The sequence below is a fragment of the Triturus cristatus genome, chromosome 3_2 (assembly GCF_964204655.1).
Source record: "Triturus cristatus chromosome 3_2, aTriCri1.1, whole genome shotgun sequence".
Lineage (NCBI taxonomy): Eukaryota > Metazoa > Chordata > Amphibia > Caudata > Salamandridae > Triturus > Triturus cristatus.
In genome coordinates, this window is record NC_140584.1 from 1,058,910,217 (window position 1) to 1,058,931,879 (window position 21,663).

Consider the following 21,663-nt stretch of genomic DNA (forward strand, 5'->3'; position numbering starts at 1 on the left):
AGCAACCTGCCAGGCCAGTGCACAACACTTGCATCACCCTCTCTCTGCCTGCCATTGCGCTCCATGCATCTGAAAGGTAAGAAATAAACGTGCATTTGCATTTCAAATGTCCGATCCTGCAGCAGCACACTTCCAAAGCCCATACATGACTGTAACCCGATTCAAGGCCCCATTCTCCCGATTTTTAATAAAAAATCTCCCACTTTGCTATTCTGAAATGTTGACATGTATGTATTCTAGATACAGCATGTATCGAAGAGACTGTTGGCCAGACCTAAACACTGCTCTTGGTCAGAGAACGCTGGCAAGCATGTACTGTAGACTTTAGAGTCAACTAAGAAAACCCTCAATTAAACTGCCGTATCCATAAACAGATGCATATAACTTATCATGTGCTCCAGCTCTGACCTACTAATGGTAATAGACAACATCAACGAAACGGAAATACTAAATTCTTCTAAGCCACAGCCGCTTCCTCGGATAAAGGCCATCCTGGTTGAAATCGCACGTGTAGTGCATTAGAATGGAAAATGGACCACATTGACTGAAACCCTGCTTTTGCGTGTTTCTGATTCGGCCATTTTGGAATTATTTCAATGTCGGTTCACTCTATCAGAAACAACACTCATCCTACTCATTCAAGATTTTTTTTCCAATATTCAGACTTTGTTATCATATTCACGTAGTTTTCTAGCAAAATAAATCTCAATAACTCATATCCCAACGCGTTAAAATGTTGAAAGCTTCACGTGAAACATTGTTACATCATTGAAAATATTAAACTGCTAGTCTAGTTTCTTGAAACAATACCACTGCAGGTATTGCAACACGTTGCTTTTCCTTGAACAGGCGCCCTTATCATATTAAACTTGGAGTCTCGCGTACGCGCGGCCGAGCAGGGCCTCCATGGCGGGTTGTCATCCGTGTCCTTCTTCTGTGTCTGTGATGGGTGCTGTCTGCTCGGCAATCAGGCAGCGCGCAGGGCAGCCCCGCCTATGGTGCTATATCGAGGGTCCTTCGGTGTGGACCTGCTTGGTCTGAGAGGAGACAGCAATGGCGGATTACGATACTTACGATGACCGGGCCTACAGCAGCTTTGGAGGCGGTCGAGGGTGAGCTGGACTAGCATGAATAACACCTGTGGTGCGGGAGGGAAAGGCAAGACTTGAGCAGCAAGTGGGCCGTCACTGGAAGGGCTCCAGGATGAAATCTGGTCTCACAAGCATGGGCATGGAGCCCCGGGAATTTGGATCAGCAGATCTTTCTGACCTCGCCCCTCATGACTTATCTCGGTTCCTTATATACTTTAAGGCTGCCGATATTACCCGTGATTGGTGTAGGCTTCCCCCTGACTTTAACGACGCCGCCTCTATGGGGTCAGCCAGGCGCCCAGGGTTTTTACCTGGACATTAGTAGATGCAGTGCTGCGGGGGTGTCAGAGCCTCGATCTTAGCGTTGATGGTGCCTGCTGCAGATCCGCTGGAAACCTTTCCCTCTTGGGGGCCATACGAAGCAGCTCGTCCTCATCTTAGCCTGAAACTCTGTGTCCCCCGTCTGATAGACCCCACCACATTGACCTCCCCTCCCTTCATCCACTTGCAGACTATACCTCTGTTTACTCCTCCTTCCGCTCAGTATGCTCCTCTAGCAGCCACATGGAGGCCTGTCCCTTCTCGCCCCCTCTCCGCCATTCATGCAACCGCCCTCCCTTCTGCCCCTCCCCTCTCTATAGCGGGATTGGGTGTCCCAGTGATACTTTTACGAGGAGGCGACACACGGATGCAGAGTTTCCAAACATATGATAACCACAGCGCTACTTCACGTTAAGTTATTATTGTAGTGGCGTTACCGCCGTTGATTGTGTCATGTTGGATTCATAGCACAGAGCTCGCTTGTGCCCACCCCTAGACGCTGTGGAAGGAACGCAGGAGATCCCAAACAGTGATGCATGAAATAGTTCAATTTCCTTTTACATTATAGTTTTAGCTTCTGAAATATGCGTTTTGCCCTCTATGGAGCATACACACGGTGATGGCTTGGAGGGGTTTGGAGCTGTTGCTACACCCCTAAGTAGTTCCGGTTTGTGACTGTTGTCATTGGAAAGTACTTGTTATAGATTCGCAAAGACTAGACGACGTGGGAGATACGTTGTGAGGGTTGATGCTGTATAGTGTTGGGAAGTGGTCGTTATGTGTGCTAGATTTGTGTGTTTTTTGGGGCGGGGGTTGAACGTTAGTTGGTGGCTATTACTAATTATTTTTATTAGGACTTTGGATATGTCATTTTATAATATACCTACTTATCCATTTGGCGGGATGTCCCCGGAATATTCTATAAAGAAAAAAAATCTCTTCTGCTGCTATCCAGTGAGGTGACAAATTAGGGCAGCAGTCCCATATCAGACATCTGAAAGCAGTCTCTTCGGATATTTGAGGGCCCATATCTGGTGTAGTGTTTTTGTAATGGTCTGATTTTTGCCACCTTTCCCCACATATACCTACACGTCTAGAAGTAGGCGAGTTCAAGGTTGGAATACCCGGCAAGTCTGTGCACACCCATACACTAACCACGCCTCTCAAAATGTGCTCGCCCAGTCACAATGCGAGTCAGATGTAATCAGGGCAAGTTATTTTTTATGGCCTACTGGCCTGTGCTAGCGAGCTCATCCTGGCAAAGAACAGGTGGTTTTATTCATTCAGAAAGTGAATGAGTAATGTGAAGATGTGTTTATTTTTTAGGTCTCGCCTGGCGTAGGCTGCGCAGACATGCGCAGTCCCGCTGGCGAGATTTAATGATTTAGGGTAGCTTTCACTAGCGGGGTTTAAGCCCCGCCCCTCTTTTCCATTGGCTGGCGTCACCGTTTATGGTAAACGGTGGCCAGCCATTGGAAAAGAGCTTCCAGTGATGTACACTTTACTCTTTTAGAGCCGTCCCAATTGGACCCAATTGGACTGACTGCCTTGACTTACTGCTGGCATAAAAGGTTTATCTTTATGGGGCCAAACACATGGCCACATAAAGATAAGACACCTTTTAGCACAAAAGGAAGTCAGGCGAGCCACTCCAACTGAGACGGCTCTAAAAGAGAAAAGTGTCTCTGGCTTCTCTGGTGACTTTAACAACCGTGGGCGCTATACCCCAACCTTGTCACGTGAGAGCTTGTGTCTCACTCTTCACCAACCAGCAGGAAGTGCATGAATCTTCTGGGAGAGAGGCACTTATGGAGGGGAGAGAGTGCATCCCCCACGAGCACGAGAGTACCTCTGAGGCACGTGACAGTGAGTGCATGTGGGAGGGCGTGTAAGATCCGCAGAACCGTGTCTTTTCTCTTAGTTTTATATAACTCGACCCAGAGGTATCATGGCGCTTTACACAAGCACCAGCTGTTCCACATGGGCACATCCATGTTTTGTTAGGCGTGGGGAGATGGAAGTGGTTTTGCCCAGAATCACAAGAGGTTGAGCCGCAGAGACTCGAACCTGGTTACCCAGCTACGAGGTTGTACGCTCGAACCGTTAGGCCACTTCTTAATGAGTCCAGCCTGCAGGCACATGGGCCTATGTACTTACACTCCAGAGTGTGTCACTCTTAAGTTTGTCAGTCCTGTGTGTCTCTCCTGAGGTTATCACTCATGGATGTATCACTACTGGGTGTGTCATTACTGAGGGTGTCACTCCTGAGTGTGTCACTGGGGCGTGGGGTAGAGCAAACAACCCCGTACTGGTCACCGTGTTCTGTTTGTATGACGATGCTTGTTTCAACCTGAGATGAGCTTGGTGGGTGCTATACCCCGACTTTGTCACGTGTGAGCTTGTGTCTCACTCTTCGCCAACCAGCAGGAAGTGCGTGAATTTTCTGGGAGCGAGGGGCACTTATGGAGGGGGGAGAGTGCATCCCCCACGAGCACGAGAGCATATGAGGCCCATGGCAGTGAGTGCACATGTGAGGGAGTGTGAGATCCGCAGAGCCGTGTTTTTTTCTTGTAGGTTTATATAGCTCAAACTCAACCCGGAGGTATCGGGGCGCTTTACACGAGCACCGGCTGTTCAAGACGGGCACATCCATGTTTTGTTAGGCGTGGGGAGATGAAGTGATTTGCCCAGAATCACAAGAGGTCGAGTCGCAGAGACTCGAACCTGGTTACAAAGCTTCGAGGTCGTACGCTTTAGCCGTTAGGCCACATCTTATTGATGCGGCCGCGAGACGCGATATCTGGTGGGGGAGAAGCGGGAGTGTGTGCTCGCGCGGCCAATGCTTGGAACAACAAGCATTGAAAATGCAATAGGTCTCGCCTTTGATTAAGTTAAAGCCATTTGCTTTGCTAATGGTATTGTGTAGCAAAGCAAATGGCTTTAACTTAAATAAAAGGCGACACCTATTGCATTTTTAATGCTTGTTTTAAATCTGGTTTCGCTTACTGCTCTGAGAGATAGAGATCTCATGTTAGTAAATGGTTTCTTACAAATTGCTTATTTTATCATGGAGATTGGTGTTTATCTTTTTTTTTCTAACTTCGTTAGTTTTTTGTTGTTGTTTTTTTAAGGTTGTAGGGTGTCGTTTTTTTCTAACACACAATTTAAATACATTGTAAATGTACTTTATAAATATTTCAAAATATATTAGCAATTAGGAAAGTACTTTTTTTGTAATTAAGAATTTTGATGGAAACAAAGATTTTAATAGGATCAAAACTGAACACTTGCTGATATGCAAATGGTAAATTTTTGTAAAAACCTAACTTCCAAACATTAACAGTATAACTGCAAGTCGGTGGGAAGTTTTGTGGCCATGTGAGTGGAAAATGTGCCAACAGTGAATGACAGTGCACTACCAGAAATATGCGTTTAGTAATCAATCTATTACAAGAGTCTTTGACATTAACTAAAAACCATTCCTGCCTCCGTCCTGACAATTTTTAGTTAACAAAGAGGCAAGTTAAGGGTCATGTGTACTCCTTTTTAATTTTTTTTATTTTTTTATTCTCTTCATTAACAAATGCTCATTACTTCATACCATGATTTGCATATCCTTAATAATGACAGAATCAATACACATTCAATTTCAATGGATGGTCATTCAATTGCATGGATTGTATTGCAATCCCTGGGTCATTCTGCGCCTGCCGCATTCCCTCCCCCCTGCTTCCGTAGCTTAATAGTCTAGTATCGCCGGTATTTCTGCCAGGGCCCCCATACTTTGTTCCATTGATGGGGGCAGCCCCAGCTTAGCTATATTGTCTTCTGCTCACCAGTCCATTTCTTTTTCCCAGTCTTTCCAATCTGGCGCCTGACTTTACCCCCAAAGTTGGGCGATATTCCTTTTATCTACTACTTCTGCTATTCTAAGCCATATTGATGTATATTTTGCCCATTTGTCCTCGGCCGTCACACTTAAAAGCAACCAGCTGGGCTCCACTGGGATCTCTGAACTTGTGACTCGTGACATAATGCGCGTCATGTCCATCCAGTAGTTGTGTATCTTTCTGCATTCCCAGATTATGTGAAAGAAGGCGCCAACCTCCCCTCACTCCGTCGCACAATACCTGGATATATGCTTGCCCATGTTGTGCACTTTCGTTCTTGATGCATACGATCTGTACAGGACATGCAGTTGGATAAGCCTAAACCAGGCCCTTATCGCGACCTCCCTGGGGCTCTGGACCACCTCTTCCCAATCGTCGTCTTCCAGGAGTACGTGTATCTCCCATGCTCCCCTCAGTGGGTCTACCGGATTACGTGAGTTATATAAAAGTTTTTTTAATATCTTGGGGAGGTTGCCTTTGCTCTCATGGGGTTGATTAATAACCTGTTCTCTAGTGGTGAGTATTCTGGAGGCGTGTCCCCGTTTTTTTGATATGCCGTCTCAATGCATGTTTCAATTTGTACAATTCATATTTGTACCTTTCCGAGTTCGCCAGCTCATACTCCGTTTGCAGTGATTCAAATGTTATTCGTTCCTGTCCTCTCCAAAGGTCACCCAGTTTCTCAATCCCCAACAGTTCCACTGCTTAAAGTCAGGGAGTTCTCCAACCTCTCGTAGCATGTCGCTGTACCACAGGGGAGTCATTCCTGTCAGTCTCCATTCCCATCCTAGATGTTTGGAGGCTTCCTGCCTGGCCCGCACCACCAGCTGTATATGTGGTGGAAGTGGTTTCTCTCGTCCTCTGCAATAGAGTGCTTCTAAGTATCCTCTCTGTCCCATTGCCCAGTGATCTCCCCTAAAAGCCGGCTCGTTCCGGTTTGTTAACACCCAGTCGTTCATCAGTCGGTTGCACAGCCCAGTAATATTTCCTGATATCAGGCCACCCCAAAACTGCCCTCATAGACCCCTCTTTGTAGTTTACACAGTGCCACTCTTGCGCTACCACCATCCCGTAGCAGCCTACGGAGGCCACTGTCTATACCCTGAAACGCCTTCTTAGGTATTTTGTAGGGTGTATTCTGCAGGATATATAACAGTCTGGGTAACAACATAATTTTAAAAAATTGCGGCCCGCCCCATTAATGATGTGGACAGCTTCCTCCAGCTTTCTGCGTCGCTCTTTAGTCGCTGTAGCTGGGGGTGTATGTAATCCTCCAGGAAGTCCCCTTCATTCCGTGATATGCGTATGCCTAGGTATGTGAATTGAAGCTTGGGAGTGAGTGATATCGTTCTAAGGAGTCTTGGTCATGTGTACTCTTATGTGGGCTATATTCTTATTGTACGTGGAGCAAAAGTTTACGCTATTAAACCAAACCAGATTTCTTAGTACATCAGACATGCTGAACTCATGTATTTGAAGGAGCTCTTGTGTGATAATGAAGAATGAGGCGTCTCAGTCAAATACAATTTCTGCACAGGATTACACAATTTGAGACCAGTTTATGGGTCAGAAAGTATGTTAGGTTGAGTAGATTATTCGTCACTATACATGCAGGTCTGGTAACATTTTTATGATTTTTCGAGGCCTGCAAACCTATTTAAGGATGTTCACCAACTCCTCACCATTTTCTTCCCATTTTTTTTAAGGAAGTTGGACATTTACCACTGGCAAGGGCAGGAGTAACATTATGAGGTCTCACCAGTGACCGCGCATGCACTCTTGGTTGCTAGAGTGTTTTTGATGAGGGGCTTGGAGGCTGCCCATTGCTTACCATTTGTGGGCTTCATTGTCTCTCTGATTTGCTGCCTCCTAATTGGGCAGATCATGCCGGCTTCACTTCTTCCTTCATGCGGTACATAGACTGAGTACTTATTACTGCATCTTGATTAGGATCCTTCCACTGTTGGCGCTGTGATCGAGGTACCATTTTTCCTTTTTTAGGTCTCGCCTGACCCAGCGCATGCGCTGGTCTGGCGAGACTTATTGAGAGGGCTCCAAAAAGTGCTACCAGGCCAGCTTAGAGCTACAGTGCATGTGCGCGGGTGCGCGCGCCACTTTTACCGCGATTACTTTCACTTTCGTGGCCAAACGGCCGCTTTGATGTTTGATCGCGATCACTTTCACTTTTGCGGCCGCATAGCCAATAGGTCTCGCTTTTGGCACCTTATAAGTGTTTAGTTATGCAACTGTTGCATGGCTAAACACTTAAAAGGTCCAAAAGGCGAGACCTATTGGCTATGCCAATGCTTGTTTATCTTTATGATCGCTTGTTAAACCCTCCCCCACCCTCATGTTGACGTGATGGGCCCACCGCCATGAGGGGTGATAAAATCCCTGCTATGATGCAGCCAGCCCTGGCTGCATTATAGCGCTTTTTTGCCTTCCCCCTGTTAAAGCAATTTCTTTAAAGAACTTTTTTCCTTGCTGCTCTACAGCATGGCTTAATGTCATTGGAAAAGCCAATAGGTCTCACCTAGGTGACACCTATTGGCTTTGCCTGTGCTTGTTCTAGGTTGTGTTTTTCATGCAAAACCGTACTTCACATAAGTTTGGTGGGAGTATGGTTTTGAGATAATCCGTCGTTTAGCTGTACCAATGCAAGGACAAAGATCTTCTCGTACACTTTTGTGACTTCCTTTAATAGCTAATTTATTTTCATATTCAAAATAATGATAAAATGGTTCGCCATTACTTTGAAAAAATAGTGTTGCATCGTTCATATTTTACTAAATTATACCTCAGAGAAATTATATTTGAAGTTGTGACAGTTTAGTTAAATGTTTTTTTTTTTCTTGGTCTTATCTTGGTCTTATCTTGAAAGCAAAGAATAGTCGCCGCTCTTGCTTTAATGCTTATGCATGTATAATGCATCTAATGGAGCATTAGAAATGGTTTCCATTTTTGAAGGTGTACACATGTAATACTGAAACCACTGTCAGTAATGCAAGCTGAGCCAACTGAATTTCATTACAGGGGTGGCCATAATATTAGCTTAGCAATAACAAATTATGTACACAAGTTTAAACAAATTATGCATATGGGTACACACACCTTGCCTTGGTGATGCACAAACCTTTCACAGCTCCATACGATGTTATTGTAAACTGGAAAGCAAAGGGTTTGTTCTGTATAGGTATATTTATGCAGTGCAAAAAAACAAAACTGTAAAACGCGTTGCCCTTGGCCCTCAACAGTATGTCCTGGATGAATCGTGTGACTATCCGGTTCCAATGTCTATTGAAAGTTCACAAGAGGTCCAGGCACACAAGAAGTAATTAGTATTTTTGTTGGTTATGTAGTGCTTAATATATCTGCACGTGTCATCCTCCAAGCAATTCAGGCTGTACTATGGTAACCTGGAGAGAGGAGAATGAATGGGATTAAAAGTCCTTTTCGGTATTCATGTTCTCCCTTTGCATACCCTCCCATTTATTCTGGATAAATAGTTCATAATTGCACCTCTATTGTGCATCCTCTAAGTGCTTATTGGTGGCTTTACTGCTTTGTGAATAGTAAAATATTATCTTGACCTAACAAGATTGCAGTCTTGTTCAAGTCCACAGTACCGCCTATGTTGATAGTTTTACCACAGCAACCTAAAACAACAGTCCAAAGTTGCAACACTAGGTCTATTTGGCTGGAAACTTAAAAATAGCTTAGATTGTTTCTTTTTCTGGTTCCAGTACCACTATACTACATGTTTAGACGAAGGAACACGGCTAGTTACCACTGTTATTGGAATGCAAGAACATAACCCTTCCTTGAAGACTAAAAAACTGTGCTTCTATGCGCCATCAGTGCTCCCATTCCGTGGCCCGCCTTTGTTTTTTTTTTTTTAAATACATTGGGAGGGTTAAAGCTTTATTGCAAATATTGTCTCAGTCAAAAGTCTGTCCAGTGTGTAGTTGCAAATTTAGGGGGCTGCCTTATTTGAACTTTTCCTCACATCTGGTCTGTAATGTTTTTTGGTATGCTGATAATTTTTTGAATGCATATGCTTAGTTGAAATTCTTTATTTCCACGGTCCACTCGCCCCTCTGCTCAGCCTACTTTGATGTCCATATTAACCACTGCTTTTTAGGTCAACATGTCTCTTGACAAGTTTTGTAAGTATCTTCCACATTTGGGTATGTAGATATAGACCTTTAGGAAGACTTGATTTGAAAAGTCTGCATCTTTTTCTGGCGCTAGGGATGCAGTTTTCCTGTGTAAACCTCCTTAATATTTATTTGTTTTATAAACGTACAATCAGCGCACAGCTTCCTGAGTTAATGAAGATGCAAAGGTTAGTTGATTAATGTCTTGAAGTAAACAAAGCTTCTACTTTCTGCAACTGTCCAACTGTGCTCAGAGTGCCTATGTATCTTTTTGAGGAGGTAGTGGTTTTCATGGTAGTCTGTGAAAGCATTTGAGGAAGCTTATTTTTAGACTTTTTTTGTTTTTAGGTTTCTGCGATCTCTGCACAACGCATTGAACTGGCATCAAACTGCCTCTTAAGACTTGCCATTAAATCTGGCAGATACAATCCATTTTGCCTAGCTGAATCTGAAGCTAGGCTTGGGAGTATTATTTGAAAATAAACTGAGTATTTAAGCTTGTTACCATCTGGAGGTTAGAAGATGGTGTAATGTAGTATGAATCTTATTCTCTGTGCCAAATGAAGCCAGTGCTGACCTTGGAGGGTAGGAGTGATAGAAGTCAGTTTTCCTAAAGGTGTGGCAGCTTGATATTAGTTTCTGTTGCTTCAAGTTCTTACTTCGTGTTTCCCACATAAGCAATGGTGTAGTAGTAGGGCCTCAACACCGAGACCCAGGTTATTTTATTGTGATGAGGTAGAGCAGTGGGACAAGCCTCCATATGTCGTGAGAGAATTTGTTTTTAACCACTGTGGCAAATTGGTCAAACCATTCCCCAAGATTCTTTACTACATGAGCTGGGTTCGGGGTAGCTCCTTGTTTGTCTAGATGAATGGTAAGATATCACCATGTAAAACCCCCATGCTTAAAAATCCAAGATCTATACAGCTAGCTTGCATACTTTATTTCTTTAAATTTTGTGTAAAAATATCCATTGGGCAAAATACTTTAATAATAAAATAACTTACTCAAAGTAGTGTGTTTAGGTGGGGGCCTGGGTGGGCCCTTTGGGATTGCCCACCGCAGGAGCCAGAGGGTGAGGTTTGAGATGATCACCTTGAAAGTTAAGATTTATGAGCAGAACCATTTTAAGTTATTGCCAACAATGCTGCGATACAAGAGTGCTCTCTAGATTTGTGTGATCATGTTCAAAGTGGGAGGCTGGCATCAACGGATGAAATGCACTAGAGGGTCTGGTGAACTTCTGTGGGACAATTGTGGCTATGTTAGGTTGATTTAAAATGAATCTGGATAGTTGGTGGTTGCAAGTAATCTTAAATGAGAATAGGTAATGGGTCATTAGACCAGTTTGGGGAAAAAGGGGCAGTGGAATGAGTGTCAAATTGATTTCCAATCTTTACCCTTGTGCTGCTTTTTCTTGTAGTTTTGGTAGCAGTGTTTATTGAAATGGATATCATTTGTTGTAAAAATAGAATCTTAAGAAATTCGAATGACAAATGATTTTTTTTTGGGTGTTCAATGTGTTTTATTTTTGTAAGCGAAGGTTATACAAATTGGTGAATAAAACAAACGCTACAGGCTAAAAGTCAGTACGTATGCGAAACATACAAAGTACATCGGTGGGCAGATACAAATCATATACCAAATGACAGAAGTGAGGGATCAAATGGTACAAAAATAGGAAGGCATACAGCTGCTCAGAACAACATCATATCCACCATTTATTATGACGTCTGCATAGAAACTGCTCTTTTGAAAATGACAACATTACAGGATTGGAAGCATTCAAACAATTTAGCTGAATATTTGGAATTACATGGATGCTTTAGCTGTCAAACCGGAGCCCTTTCACGAAGTTATCCTAAATTGATTCTGGAACCTTTGAAATCTATTGTGTTCAGATTTATTTTTTTATTTTTCTAAGAATACACCATCTGTCACCAGATGCCAAGGCTCCCTAGTGCAAATGGAGATGTGTGGGATTTTAATCAATCAAATGTCACCTAGATTCAGAGCCTGGACATAAGATTTCAATTGTAGAAAATATTACACTTTTAAAATAATCCTTTTCAGTTGGGGGCAAAAGTTTAAACTGCTTCAAGTGGGCGGTGGGGGAGCTTGGGTTGCAAAACTGCAACTGCTTTTATTTTTGTGTGAGAAGTATATTTCTGGGTAACTGTATTATGATGTGATGGGAGGCTTCCTAGAGTAGAGGTTGTTTTCAGAGCCTCTTCAGGCTACAGAAAAAAAAATCTTTGTGAAAGTACTTTCTTTGTGCTGTTAAGTTGATGACTTAATTCTTCAAGCCATTTGTCAAAGCTAATTTGTAAAATTAAATGATCTTAAATTTGACCGTGACTTTCTAAACCAAAGCAGCATCCTGTTTAACCATCGCAGATCGTTAAGCATACACCTCTCCTACCATTCCTTTTTAGGTCTCGCCTGGCTATCGCGTAAGCTATCGCGTAAGCGATCGCTCAGCGAGGCTTATGTAGGGGCTTCAGAAAATGCTCCCAAAGACTTCCCAGGTGGATCGGGTGGCGGTTACGCGCACAACCACGTGCATTCCATTTGCCACCAGCTACTTCCTGCGTGTGCGCGCTGCCTCACGCATTCAGAGAGATTTAGTAAGGGGCACAAGACCATAGGAATGCGGTTTATGGCCAGTGCATGTGAGGCATTCAAGCGCGAAGCTGGCATCGGACTTGAAATCAGCAAACTTCTTTCGCCAGCGCGCGCTTGGCATCACTTCCTGCATCCCCTCTTACAACAATTAACTTTCGTTATAACTCACACCGCATATGCTCATTCCCTCCCTTCCTTTGATGTCCGCTTTTCTTGTTTACAAACCACGCCGCGCACTGCTGCACGCCGCGCACTGCAGCATTACGCACTGCTGCGCGCCGCGCACTGCTGCACGCCTCACACTGCTGCACTCCACACACTGCTTTTATGCGAGTTTATGCTACTGACATTGTAAATGACTGCCTTTTATTTGTTTTAAAACCAAAACATAAATAAAAGGCATTGTAATTTTACAATGCCAATAGCTCAAACTCTTATAAATGTGAGACCTATTGCATTGCAAATGCTTGTTATACATGAGTCAGTCTGGGCTGTCTGCTTGCAAACAAGTAGGTTTACCAGGGTTGTACTTTGTGATGTGATTTCATTAATGTGTATATTGCACTTCAATTCATACCCTGTGAGAAAGTTTACTTGCAAGGTGTTGACAAGGGTGTCTATATTAATGTATCTTTTCAAGGCTCCCCAGTGAAAATGTGCTGTGATAGCTAGCTGAGATGCCAGCACATTTGCATTAAGCCTATTTGATATCAAAATATCTTGCTTATTTTAATGAAGGCAAGCAGTAGTTTAAGGTTAGCAGTTTCTAGGCATGAGTGGTTATCTTTATTTTCTTTCTTGGCAAGTCTGATCGTCTTGTGTGTTCCTAACTTATCAGAACACCTATTCTGAATGTGGAACTTGTCCTATTAAATGAGTGTTCTGAGTCCCTATGAAAGATACAGAACTTACGAATGGAGAGTGTAATAAAGACAACCCGGCCTTGGCCCCCTCAATAGCGAAGAGAGGTAAGAAAAGGAAAAGATGCAGGTCTGTATTGGAGGTTGCATGTAAAAGATTAAAGTTGACCTTGCTGTACAAGAATGGAATGGTGAATGAGGCATAATATGGGTATGTCATGTTGTTCTGCTTGTCTTCAACAATAAAAAGATCGTTAAAACAAAAAATCTTCATACGATTCACTCACGCATCCTTGCAGTCATTCATCTATTCGTGCACCCAGTGACTAATTCTTTTATTTTTGCATTTACACACTTACCAATTCACAGTGAACCTTGCATTGGAACTCAACAAGCATATGCAAGACAAACTATGAGAATAAAAGCAGAAAAAAACATGCTGCCGCCTAAATGTGGTGGGCATGTATATGCTTTCAATAAAAAATACAATTAAACATAGCAGCTGGTGACTTTTTACAGTGTGTAATTTTTTTTAAAATTCGAACATGTCCACCACGTTAGGCTCATTGACCGTCTTGAATAGGAAAACAATAAAACACTCTGCACCATACCTGCCGTTAAGGCCATTTGGTAATCCTTACTCTAGGTTGACGTTGTGCAACAGTATTGTGCATAGTGTCATTGTTATTCCAATCCAAGGTGACTGACCTAGTGCTTATAAACATGACCAACATTAGAATGGCAAAACAATGATACACTAAGGATAATACCATTCTAAGGTGGCTGCATTGTTTAGAAGCAGTAGCTGCATGGGATGGAGGTCACTGCCTATGAAATGAGTGGTAAGCGAGCAGCCTAGTACCATAGTCTAGGGCTCTTCAGGGCGCTCTTTATATAAAAAAAAAGAAAATAAATAAATAGAAGGTACGCATAAATGGATAAGATGCAAAACTAAGGTAATAGGCTCTGAAGCACCCTCACTTTGTTGGATATGCTTGAGGATTGTGGAAGAAGGCACAACAAACTTGAATGTGAATAATGTTCCGGTCATTCAATAAGTTTAGAGCGTAAGAACAATGTACCTACACCTATAGGAATATTAAAGTGGAACAAGATTCGATCCAAATATAAACTTCTGACCACTCGTATCGTATCAAATCAATTTAGAAGGAGACCATAGTAAGCCCCAATCTCTTTGTGCCTTTCGCCTTCTCTGCATTGTTCTTACACTCTAAACTTATTGAGTGACCGGACCATTATTTAGATTCAAGTGTGTGGTTTCCTGCATAATCCAATAAGACTTGATTTTCGATCTACCGTGCTATGATTTGTGTTCGATCCAACTTGAACACCACATAAGGTGTCGTCTTAGAAAGTTAATTCATTTTGCTGCTTGGCCCTCCCTATTTTCTAACCTGAGATTGCAACCTTTTTTGCTGTAAGCTTGAAAAACTCACTGCGTGACACATGTGTCCTGTTTTCTGTGTTCTGAAGATTGCACAACCTTCCATATCATCAATAAAGAAAATTGTTTAACCTATGTCCTTACAGCTTGGACTCTATACTTGGCTTTGTAGTACTAGTGCTTAGGCTTCCTTTCAAAGATGAACTTAAATATTTATAGAATTGCAGTTTGCAAAACAATATACAAATCTCCCTTAAGGACCATACCAGGATTATCAGAGTGCAAATCTTCTACTACAGAGTTTGTCAGACCTTTGCATAACATAGTAATCTGTGACACGCCATATAATTAAAAAAAAAAAAAAAACTGCCTACTCACTTTAACATACCATAATACCAATACACATTTTAAGACCTTTTGGGTTAAACAAATGTTTTTCACAATAAATAAAGCTGGCATTCTGCCTTTGTCAGATTTCATAGGCCTGCTTTGTTAAGACAATGTCTCCCAATGAACCATTCAGGCCTATAGCTGTACAGTTTGTCATAACTGTCAGGCCTACTGTATTTCACGTAAACAGGCAGCCCTCAGGCAGACAGCCATGAAATTGGAAATATGTAGAAAAAAATAGTTGACAAAACTGTATTTAAACCCTATTAAATTTCATAGTCCCTTTGCAAATCTCTAATCCTGAGGGTAGGTCTGAGATCATCCAAACTCTTGTCATCTACAGTAATCTGTGACATTCCATGTAAGAAAATTCCTGTCTGTATCCTTCAAGACAAAGTAAAAACAATTCACCCCTACAGGTATATTTGCCGCGACAAATGCTTTTGCAATAAATAAGTCAGACCTTCTGTCACTGTTATACATTTTCATAATAAACAGTCTAGGTATATGGCTCTAATTGGACCTTTAGCCTTGGTTATTAGCAGCCCACAGGCACAGTCATAAACTTAACTAATCTATGCTAAATTAACAAATGATATGCAACTAGTTGAAAAATGACATAACCTATCACACACACATCTCGTACTCCCAAGTTTTCGGGGGTGGAGTGGAAACCATGCCCTTTCCTACTGCTTTAATCTTTGAGATTTCATGTAACACGGTAGCGGTCTACAGCAAGGGTCTCCAGACTTTTCTGTAGTGAGAGCTACTTCTGATTAGTGACAATCATCGTAACCTACTGAAGGCTTAGAAATGCCTGCATTGTTACTAGACCCCTTCCCCACCCACACTCCCAGCTTCATTGACTTTATGCCAGATCCTATGGTGTAAACAAAATACTTTGACTAGGGGCATTGTGAATGGTCTGCCAGGGAGAACGTTACACATTTCCCATTCATACATCCCCAAAGGTATCTGTGACTGGGGGCCTGTGTCATGTGCTTGTGGCACAGGACATACCTTTTGCTATATGTGGCACCTTTTTCATGTTTCAAACCTACAACCATTTTTTTCAATAGAAAAAATTTGTTCTGCAAAAGTATTTATAAAATAGAAAATTTTTCTGCACTTTAACTTTCTCCCCCATAAAGTAATGGCGGTACTTTTCAATTATGAATATGGCACCTTGTCTGTCAGCCACTGGGAGCAAGATGCCTGCTGTGTCAAGGCGAGACTTTGAAATTAAAGAAAATTAAAATAAAGATATAGTGCTCGTTCTTCCCGAATATGCGCCTCTAGAGTGCTGGTTTTCAATGGGAAAGCTGACGAATAAAAGCTCTTTCCTCAGTTTACAAAACCAGCAATTTTGTACCGTATAACCTGAAGAGGCAGAGCGCTAAGTGGGAATCTGAGTTTGGGGAAATGGATCATCTAGATTGGGAGGCAACTTTAATGCACCTGAAAGAAGTGGCGATCAAGTCCAGATTGAAACTCATCCAATTTAAAGATTTTCACCGGTTTTATTTTGACCGCGCAAGCTTGCACAGAATTGGGAAGGCGATGTCTCCGGAGTGTCTGAGGTGTAGGGGGCCAGAGAGGAGAAATCCCACATATCCTGTGGGCTGCCCAACCATGCGTACGTACTGGAAGAAAGTAGTGCACATACTAGGTAAGGTGGTGTGGGCACTACTCCCTGCCGAATCCAAAGATGACCCAACTATGTTAATATTCCCCTAAGTGATTCTGCTCCTGTGTAACTTGGGACTAGTAGTAGCGAAGATTAATGTGGCAAAACAATGGGGGGCCCCTGAGCCGCCATCTATGTCGGAATGGAGGAAAGGAATGGACCTGTACATGACTTCTGAGCAGGTCACCTACAGCTCTAAAGGTTGCCCACATAAGATTCGTAAAGTCTAGGGTGGGTGGATTGACTATCACAATATTGATGTTTCAAATGAGTAATTTGGTACTCCACCTAATTCAGGCTGGTATGTTTACCCATATTGATTGTAATGGCCTACTGTTTGTTGATCACTTACCTGCTCTCAGTATAACTTTGCTGAAAAATGTAATGATTGAAACCCAGTCTGTACTTGCATGTAATGTTTATTGGCTGAAATGGGTACGCGGTTTGTGCCAATCTGTGTTGTTCTCTCAAAAAATAAATAAATTAATATTACAAAAAACAATATACATTGAGTCAACTTGAACAGTAAGGTACATTTTTTTTTTTTTCTTTTCATTTACATTTTCTCCCATTAAAAAGCATTCATCATTTATTTCTCACTTGAATATAGACTTGACAAGGACTTTTATGTAAGAGTGTAAAACCTCAGTGCTTCAGTTCTTCACCTATGTGCACCAGCCTGGGTCATAAATAAGGCTCCCAGTTTTTCCTGATTTTTTTTTTATTTTTTATTTTTTTTTTTACAGATAAATACAGACAGAAAACAATGTGTTTCCTGTCTGTATTTATTTTTAAAAGCAGAAAATAATGCTTCTTTGGGTGACAGCCCATGCTGTCTCATGCTTTCTAGGACAACAGGTGAGCAGATACACCGGATGGGATGTTAAAAAAGAGGTTCAGATTTCCCTGAAAGAGGCATGTGTTAGTGTATATTTGTATTATAAAACTCATATTTACCTGTGGGTGTATGGTTTAGCTATATTTGGGTTCTTAATTTGCTAAAACGCGACAGGTAGCAAAGTATGAGTGCATGTTTATCAGTTAAATGTGGAAATATACAGTGTTAGGACTGTTTATTCTCAAAACACAAAATAAATAAGGATAAATACCAATAAGACTGTAAAAAAAAAATATGGATAAATACAGACGGAAATGTTAAAAAAAAATAAGCACCATAAAACCGGGAGCACTGGTCATAAATCTGACTGAGCACTGCCCTGCTTGGTTTTGATAATGTAAAATAAACATAACCTTCCATTAATGTTAAAAGGAAAATGTGACCCTGCTGCTTATTTAAAAATGAATTCAAGTTTGCAAGCTAGTCTGAAGGTGTCTGCGAGCTACTAGTAGCTTGCGATTGACTGGTTGGAGACAGCTGGTTTACAGCTTTTTAGGTCTCGCTGAGTCAGCGCATGCGCTGCTCTGCGAGACATTTAGTCTGTGGCTTTTGTAAATGCTTCCAAAGGCTGTTGCTGGCCACCAGCTTTCGGTTACGCGCACGCCTCGCTCCGCCTCTGCAATCGACACTGCTGCTCGCGCGTGCTGAGCACAGAGTGCGTCATCGCTATCACTTTCGCTTTCATCGCGATTACTTTAGCTTACGGAAATCACTTCTTTATCATGGACAGCGTGAATTATTTCAAAAGCAAGTTTGTTAAACATATTTCTTCGTATTACCTCAAATAGTTTTGCCCCCGTCTGTTCACAATAGTTTGAAGACATGCAAACGCATCAAAAGTACCACTTCTGTGTACCACAGTGTTCTTTTGTAAGTTCGCCTTATTATATTTAGACATTGATGATAACTCTGCCTGTACGGGGTGATAGAAAGTGCTGCAGAACTGTGGCATTTTTCTTTCGCTCTTGAGTTAATTCACGTACCCACAGCGCCACCTGCATGTCTAACAGTCGTGAACAATATTGCATTCAACGTAGATGCTTTTTGCATTACGGGCGCATTATTGAAATTACTAACAGTACTAGGCAATGGAAAAAAATAAAACTCCGTCTCGAATACGGAGTTATTTACGTGTCTTGAAGGAATATGCGATTTTTGATTGCTAAAAATAGTTTAAAGGAATCAGCAATGAGCAATTTAATTTTTTTCAGCTGGGTTTTATCTTTTCCATCATATCCAGAAATCACTGTTCTGCTTGGAAGGTTTCTCGTTAACTCAAGGAATCACAAATTCCAACTGACATTGAGAGCAAGAAACAAAAGCAATCTTCGCTGACCTGGGCTGCTCTTTTCCTAGCAAACATTCAGCTGGGAGGTGTTCACTAATTCAACCGGTAGGAAAGAAATTTAAAATAAAGTGCATTGGTATTTACAAAGGTCTTTACAAGTTAAACATGGTTACTACAGAGATACCAGCTGGTAGGAATTAATAACGGGCATTGGCATAGCCAATAGGTTTCGCCTTTGGGACCTTATAAGTGTTTAACCCTGCAACAGTTAGTGTTGTTGCAGTAAGGATATTGTGCTGCATAACTAAATACTTATTAGGTCCCAAAGGCGAGACCTATTGGCTATGGCAATGCTTGTTTTACAGTGTTATAACAATCAATCCTTAAACACATGTTCTCATTAATGTGAATAACCCCAAAACCGAGGTAAAATTTGCACTTGATTTAGGAAGGGACTTTAATTTTCTTAAGAAGGCAACGTAATTGTTGCTGTATAAAATCTTTGTGGCTAATAGTTGTGATTTGGATGACAGTCTTGTGGGTAGTAGGAACCACTGCACGCTCTTCAGAGTGGGCTGTGAACATGTTCTTCTGTTAGTCTTGACAACTGTGATCCTAGGTGCATTTGTAAAAAAGAAAAATCATTCCTGCAGGCAAATAGTATATTTGCGAAGTCTGCATAAAGGCAGGGCTCGAAAAATCATAAAAAATGCACTAGACCTACAGGTCTAGTAACCTACAAAATCTTCTCAACCCAACTGAAAAGCACTTGACCTCTAATCTGAAAGCTGAGCAAATGTGACATGTTAACAAGATGTAAAAGCATTTTTATTGCTCATTTACTTTGTGAGCAATAAAGATGCCTTTAAATCTTCTTATTTTGTCACATTTCCCCTGTTTTCAGATGCAGAGGTCAAGTGTCAGTTTGTATTCCTATTCGCCAGTAAGGGCGAGTAGGACCTAAAAATAGCTCGTTCTGAATTAATCTGACTCGCAAATGCGAGTGGTCAAGTGAATTTTTTGAGCCCAGAAAGGATTAATACAGTTATGTAAATTTTTAATTCTTAAGAGTACAGGATCTTAAAAAGGTTGTAACCTTTGAATATCTCCCAGGGGCTGTAGAGGTCGGCTTACATCGCTTCGTAGAATGTCTCCTGGGTGACTTTCGCATATACTAGAGACTCGCATCTCTTTGTTGCAGTGTTGTGTGTTTTTTTTTTTTTTTTTTTTTCTACTTGCAGTTTTATAGTGTGCAAACTCGACCCGAAGGTATCGGAGCGCTTTACATGAGCACAAGTTTCATTACAGACGGGCACATTCATTTTTAGGCAAGGGGTGATGAAGTGATTTTCCCAGAATCGCAGGATGTTTGAGCCTTCCGCTAGACTCAAACCTGGTTCTACCAAAGTCGGCCGCCCTAGCCGTTAAGCCACTGTTAATCTGTTTAAATGAGGTTTGAGTAACACCCCCCCCCCCCCCCCCTCCCCAATACCCCCCCCGACACACTAGACCCATGAGCAGTGTTATCAGGCTGTTCTGACAAATAGTCTCTTCACTCGAGTGATCTCTTGTCGTGCGAGCCACGGGGTTTCCTTCACAAGTGCCTCATGGTGGTACCAAGTGGCCAAAGGCACTGCCAGGGGCTGCTGCTCGGCTCATCTCTCTCCTCACAGGCAGTAGGGGGTGACCCCGGGCGGTGAATGAGGGTAGAGTTCATGTGTCCCCGATCCCCATCCTGCCCTCGCGTCTCTCTCGCTCCCGTCCTCCACAGCTGAGCCTTATCCACCCTTCAGGGTGAGAACTGCGTGTGCAGTCTGAGGCGGAAGCAGAGCGGCCCTCAGTGCTGTCAGCGGGGTTGGGTGTGTCAGGAGAGCTGCACCTCTGAGGTGAGGGGCGCAGCGAGCCGGTGGGTGACGAGAGAGTGTCAGTGGACAAGAGAGCGACTGAGTTACTATGAGAGTGGTCTGGATACTCTTCAGTGGGCAGGAAAGTGACAGCCAGAGTGAGTCAGTCACTGGCCCAATGAGTAACTAGTGAGTGAACGCTGGGTACCTGATGCTGCTGAATGTGAAAGTCAGACAGTGGACTCTAGTGTGAATGTGTCCTCGGGTCACGGAAACGACTGGGCGTGGCTTGAACGGAGCTTTATCAACTTTAAGGAAGATTTCACAAATATACTTTATCGGGCACAAAGGTCATGTATGTGATAACCTGGGGCCTCACAAATCAAGAGGATTTTAGCAATAGTCTATAGTTTCTGCTTCAAGTTGGCTTTAGTTTAAACCACATATTGTTGTCTTAGGCGCATATTTCAACAGTTCTCTGACGGATATGGAAGAAAAGCAAAACTGTTTCCAAACAATTAAAAAGTAAAGTCGCGTGGGTGTCGCCATCTCTCTGTGCTGGGGGCACACCTTTGGATTGTGAGGCAGCCCTGTGTAACCGTAGATAATAGGAGAAGAAACAGTGAAATATTCCGGGTTGTAAATCGGAAGATTGATTTCAATGTGACAGTAGTTGGTGTGAGGAAGGATGGGGGGATGGGCCTGAATAAAGTCACATGTGCCAAAACTAAAGGGAAAATCGTATACATCATGGAAATCACGTTCTTGCCCCGATCTGGGAAGATATGCAATGCAGATTTGTGTAGTATGAAAATGTGTAGTTAAAACAACAAAAAACGAAGCCTTAAGGTACCCCCCCTCCCCCATTACTTAAACCCTACATTTAAAAGACTAGTGGATAACTTAACAAGATCGCGCGCTCCAGGTACGGCAACACCTGTCTGGGCTCTACCGGTGCAATAAAATGTCCTCTGCAAAGCACCTCGTGCTCCTTGAAGCTAGGGTTGCGCTATATTGCACCATTGAAATCTATAGACTCGTCCCGTGAACACTGCAGGGGTCTCAGCAAAGAAAGTCGTCCCCAGGTCAAGCTTCAGGAGGCCTTTGAGTATCGCCTGTACAAGGGAGAGGATGTGGAGCTATCTTTGATACTGTGGAACCAGTTTCTAGTCATGGCATCGGCTCGACACCCTGTAATTCTGGGGAA

General features: G+C 42.6%; 1 protein-coding gene across 4 annotated transcripts in view; it reads left to right on the forward strand.

Annotated features, from left to right (window-relative positions):
* The first annotated feature begins 1,030 nt into the window (after nucleotides 1-1,030).
* EIF4H (eukaryotic translation initiation factor 4H) overlaps nucleotides 1,031-21,663 on the forward strand; it is a 147,904-nt gene continuing 127,271 nt past the window's right edge. For all 4 annotated transcript variants that reach the window (XM_085649772.1, XM_085649773.1, XM_085649774.1 and 1 more), the window contains exon 1: nucleotides 1,031-1,112. In XM_085649772.1, coding sequence (XP_085505898.1) covers nucleotides 1,054-1,112 — 59 coding nt within the window. In that variant the 5' untranslated portion in view covers nucleotides 1,031-1,053. The remainder of the gene's footprint in view (nucleotides 1,113-21,663) is intronic.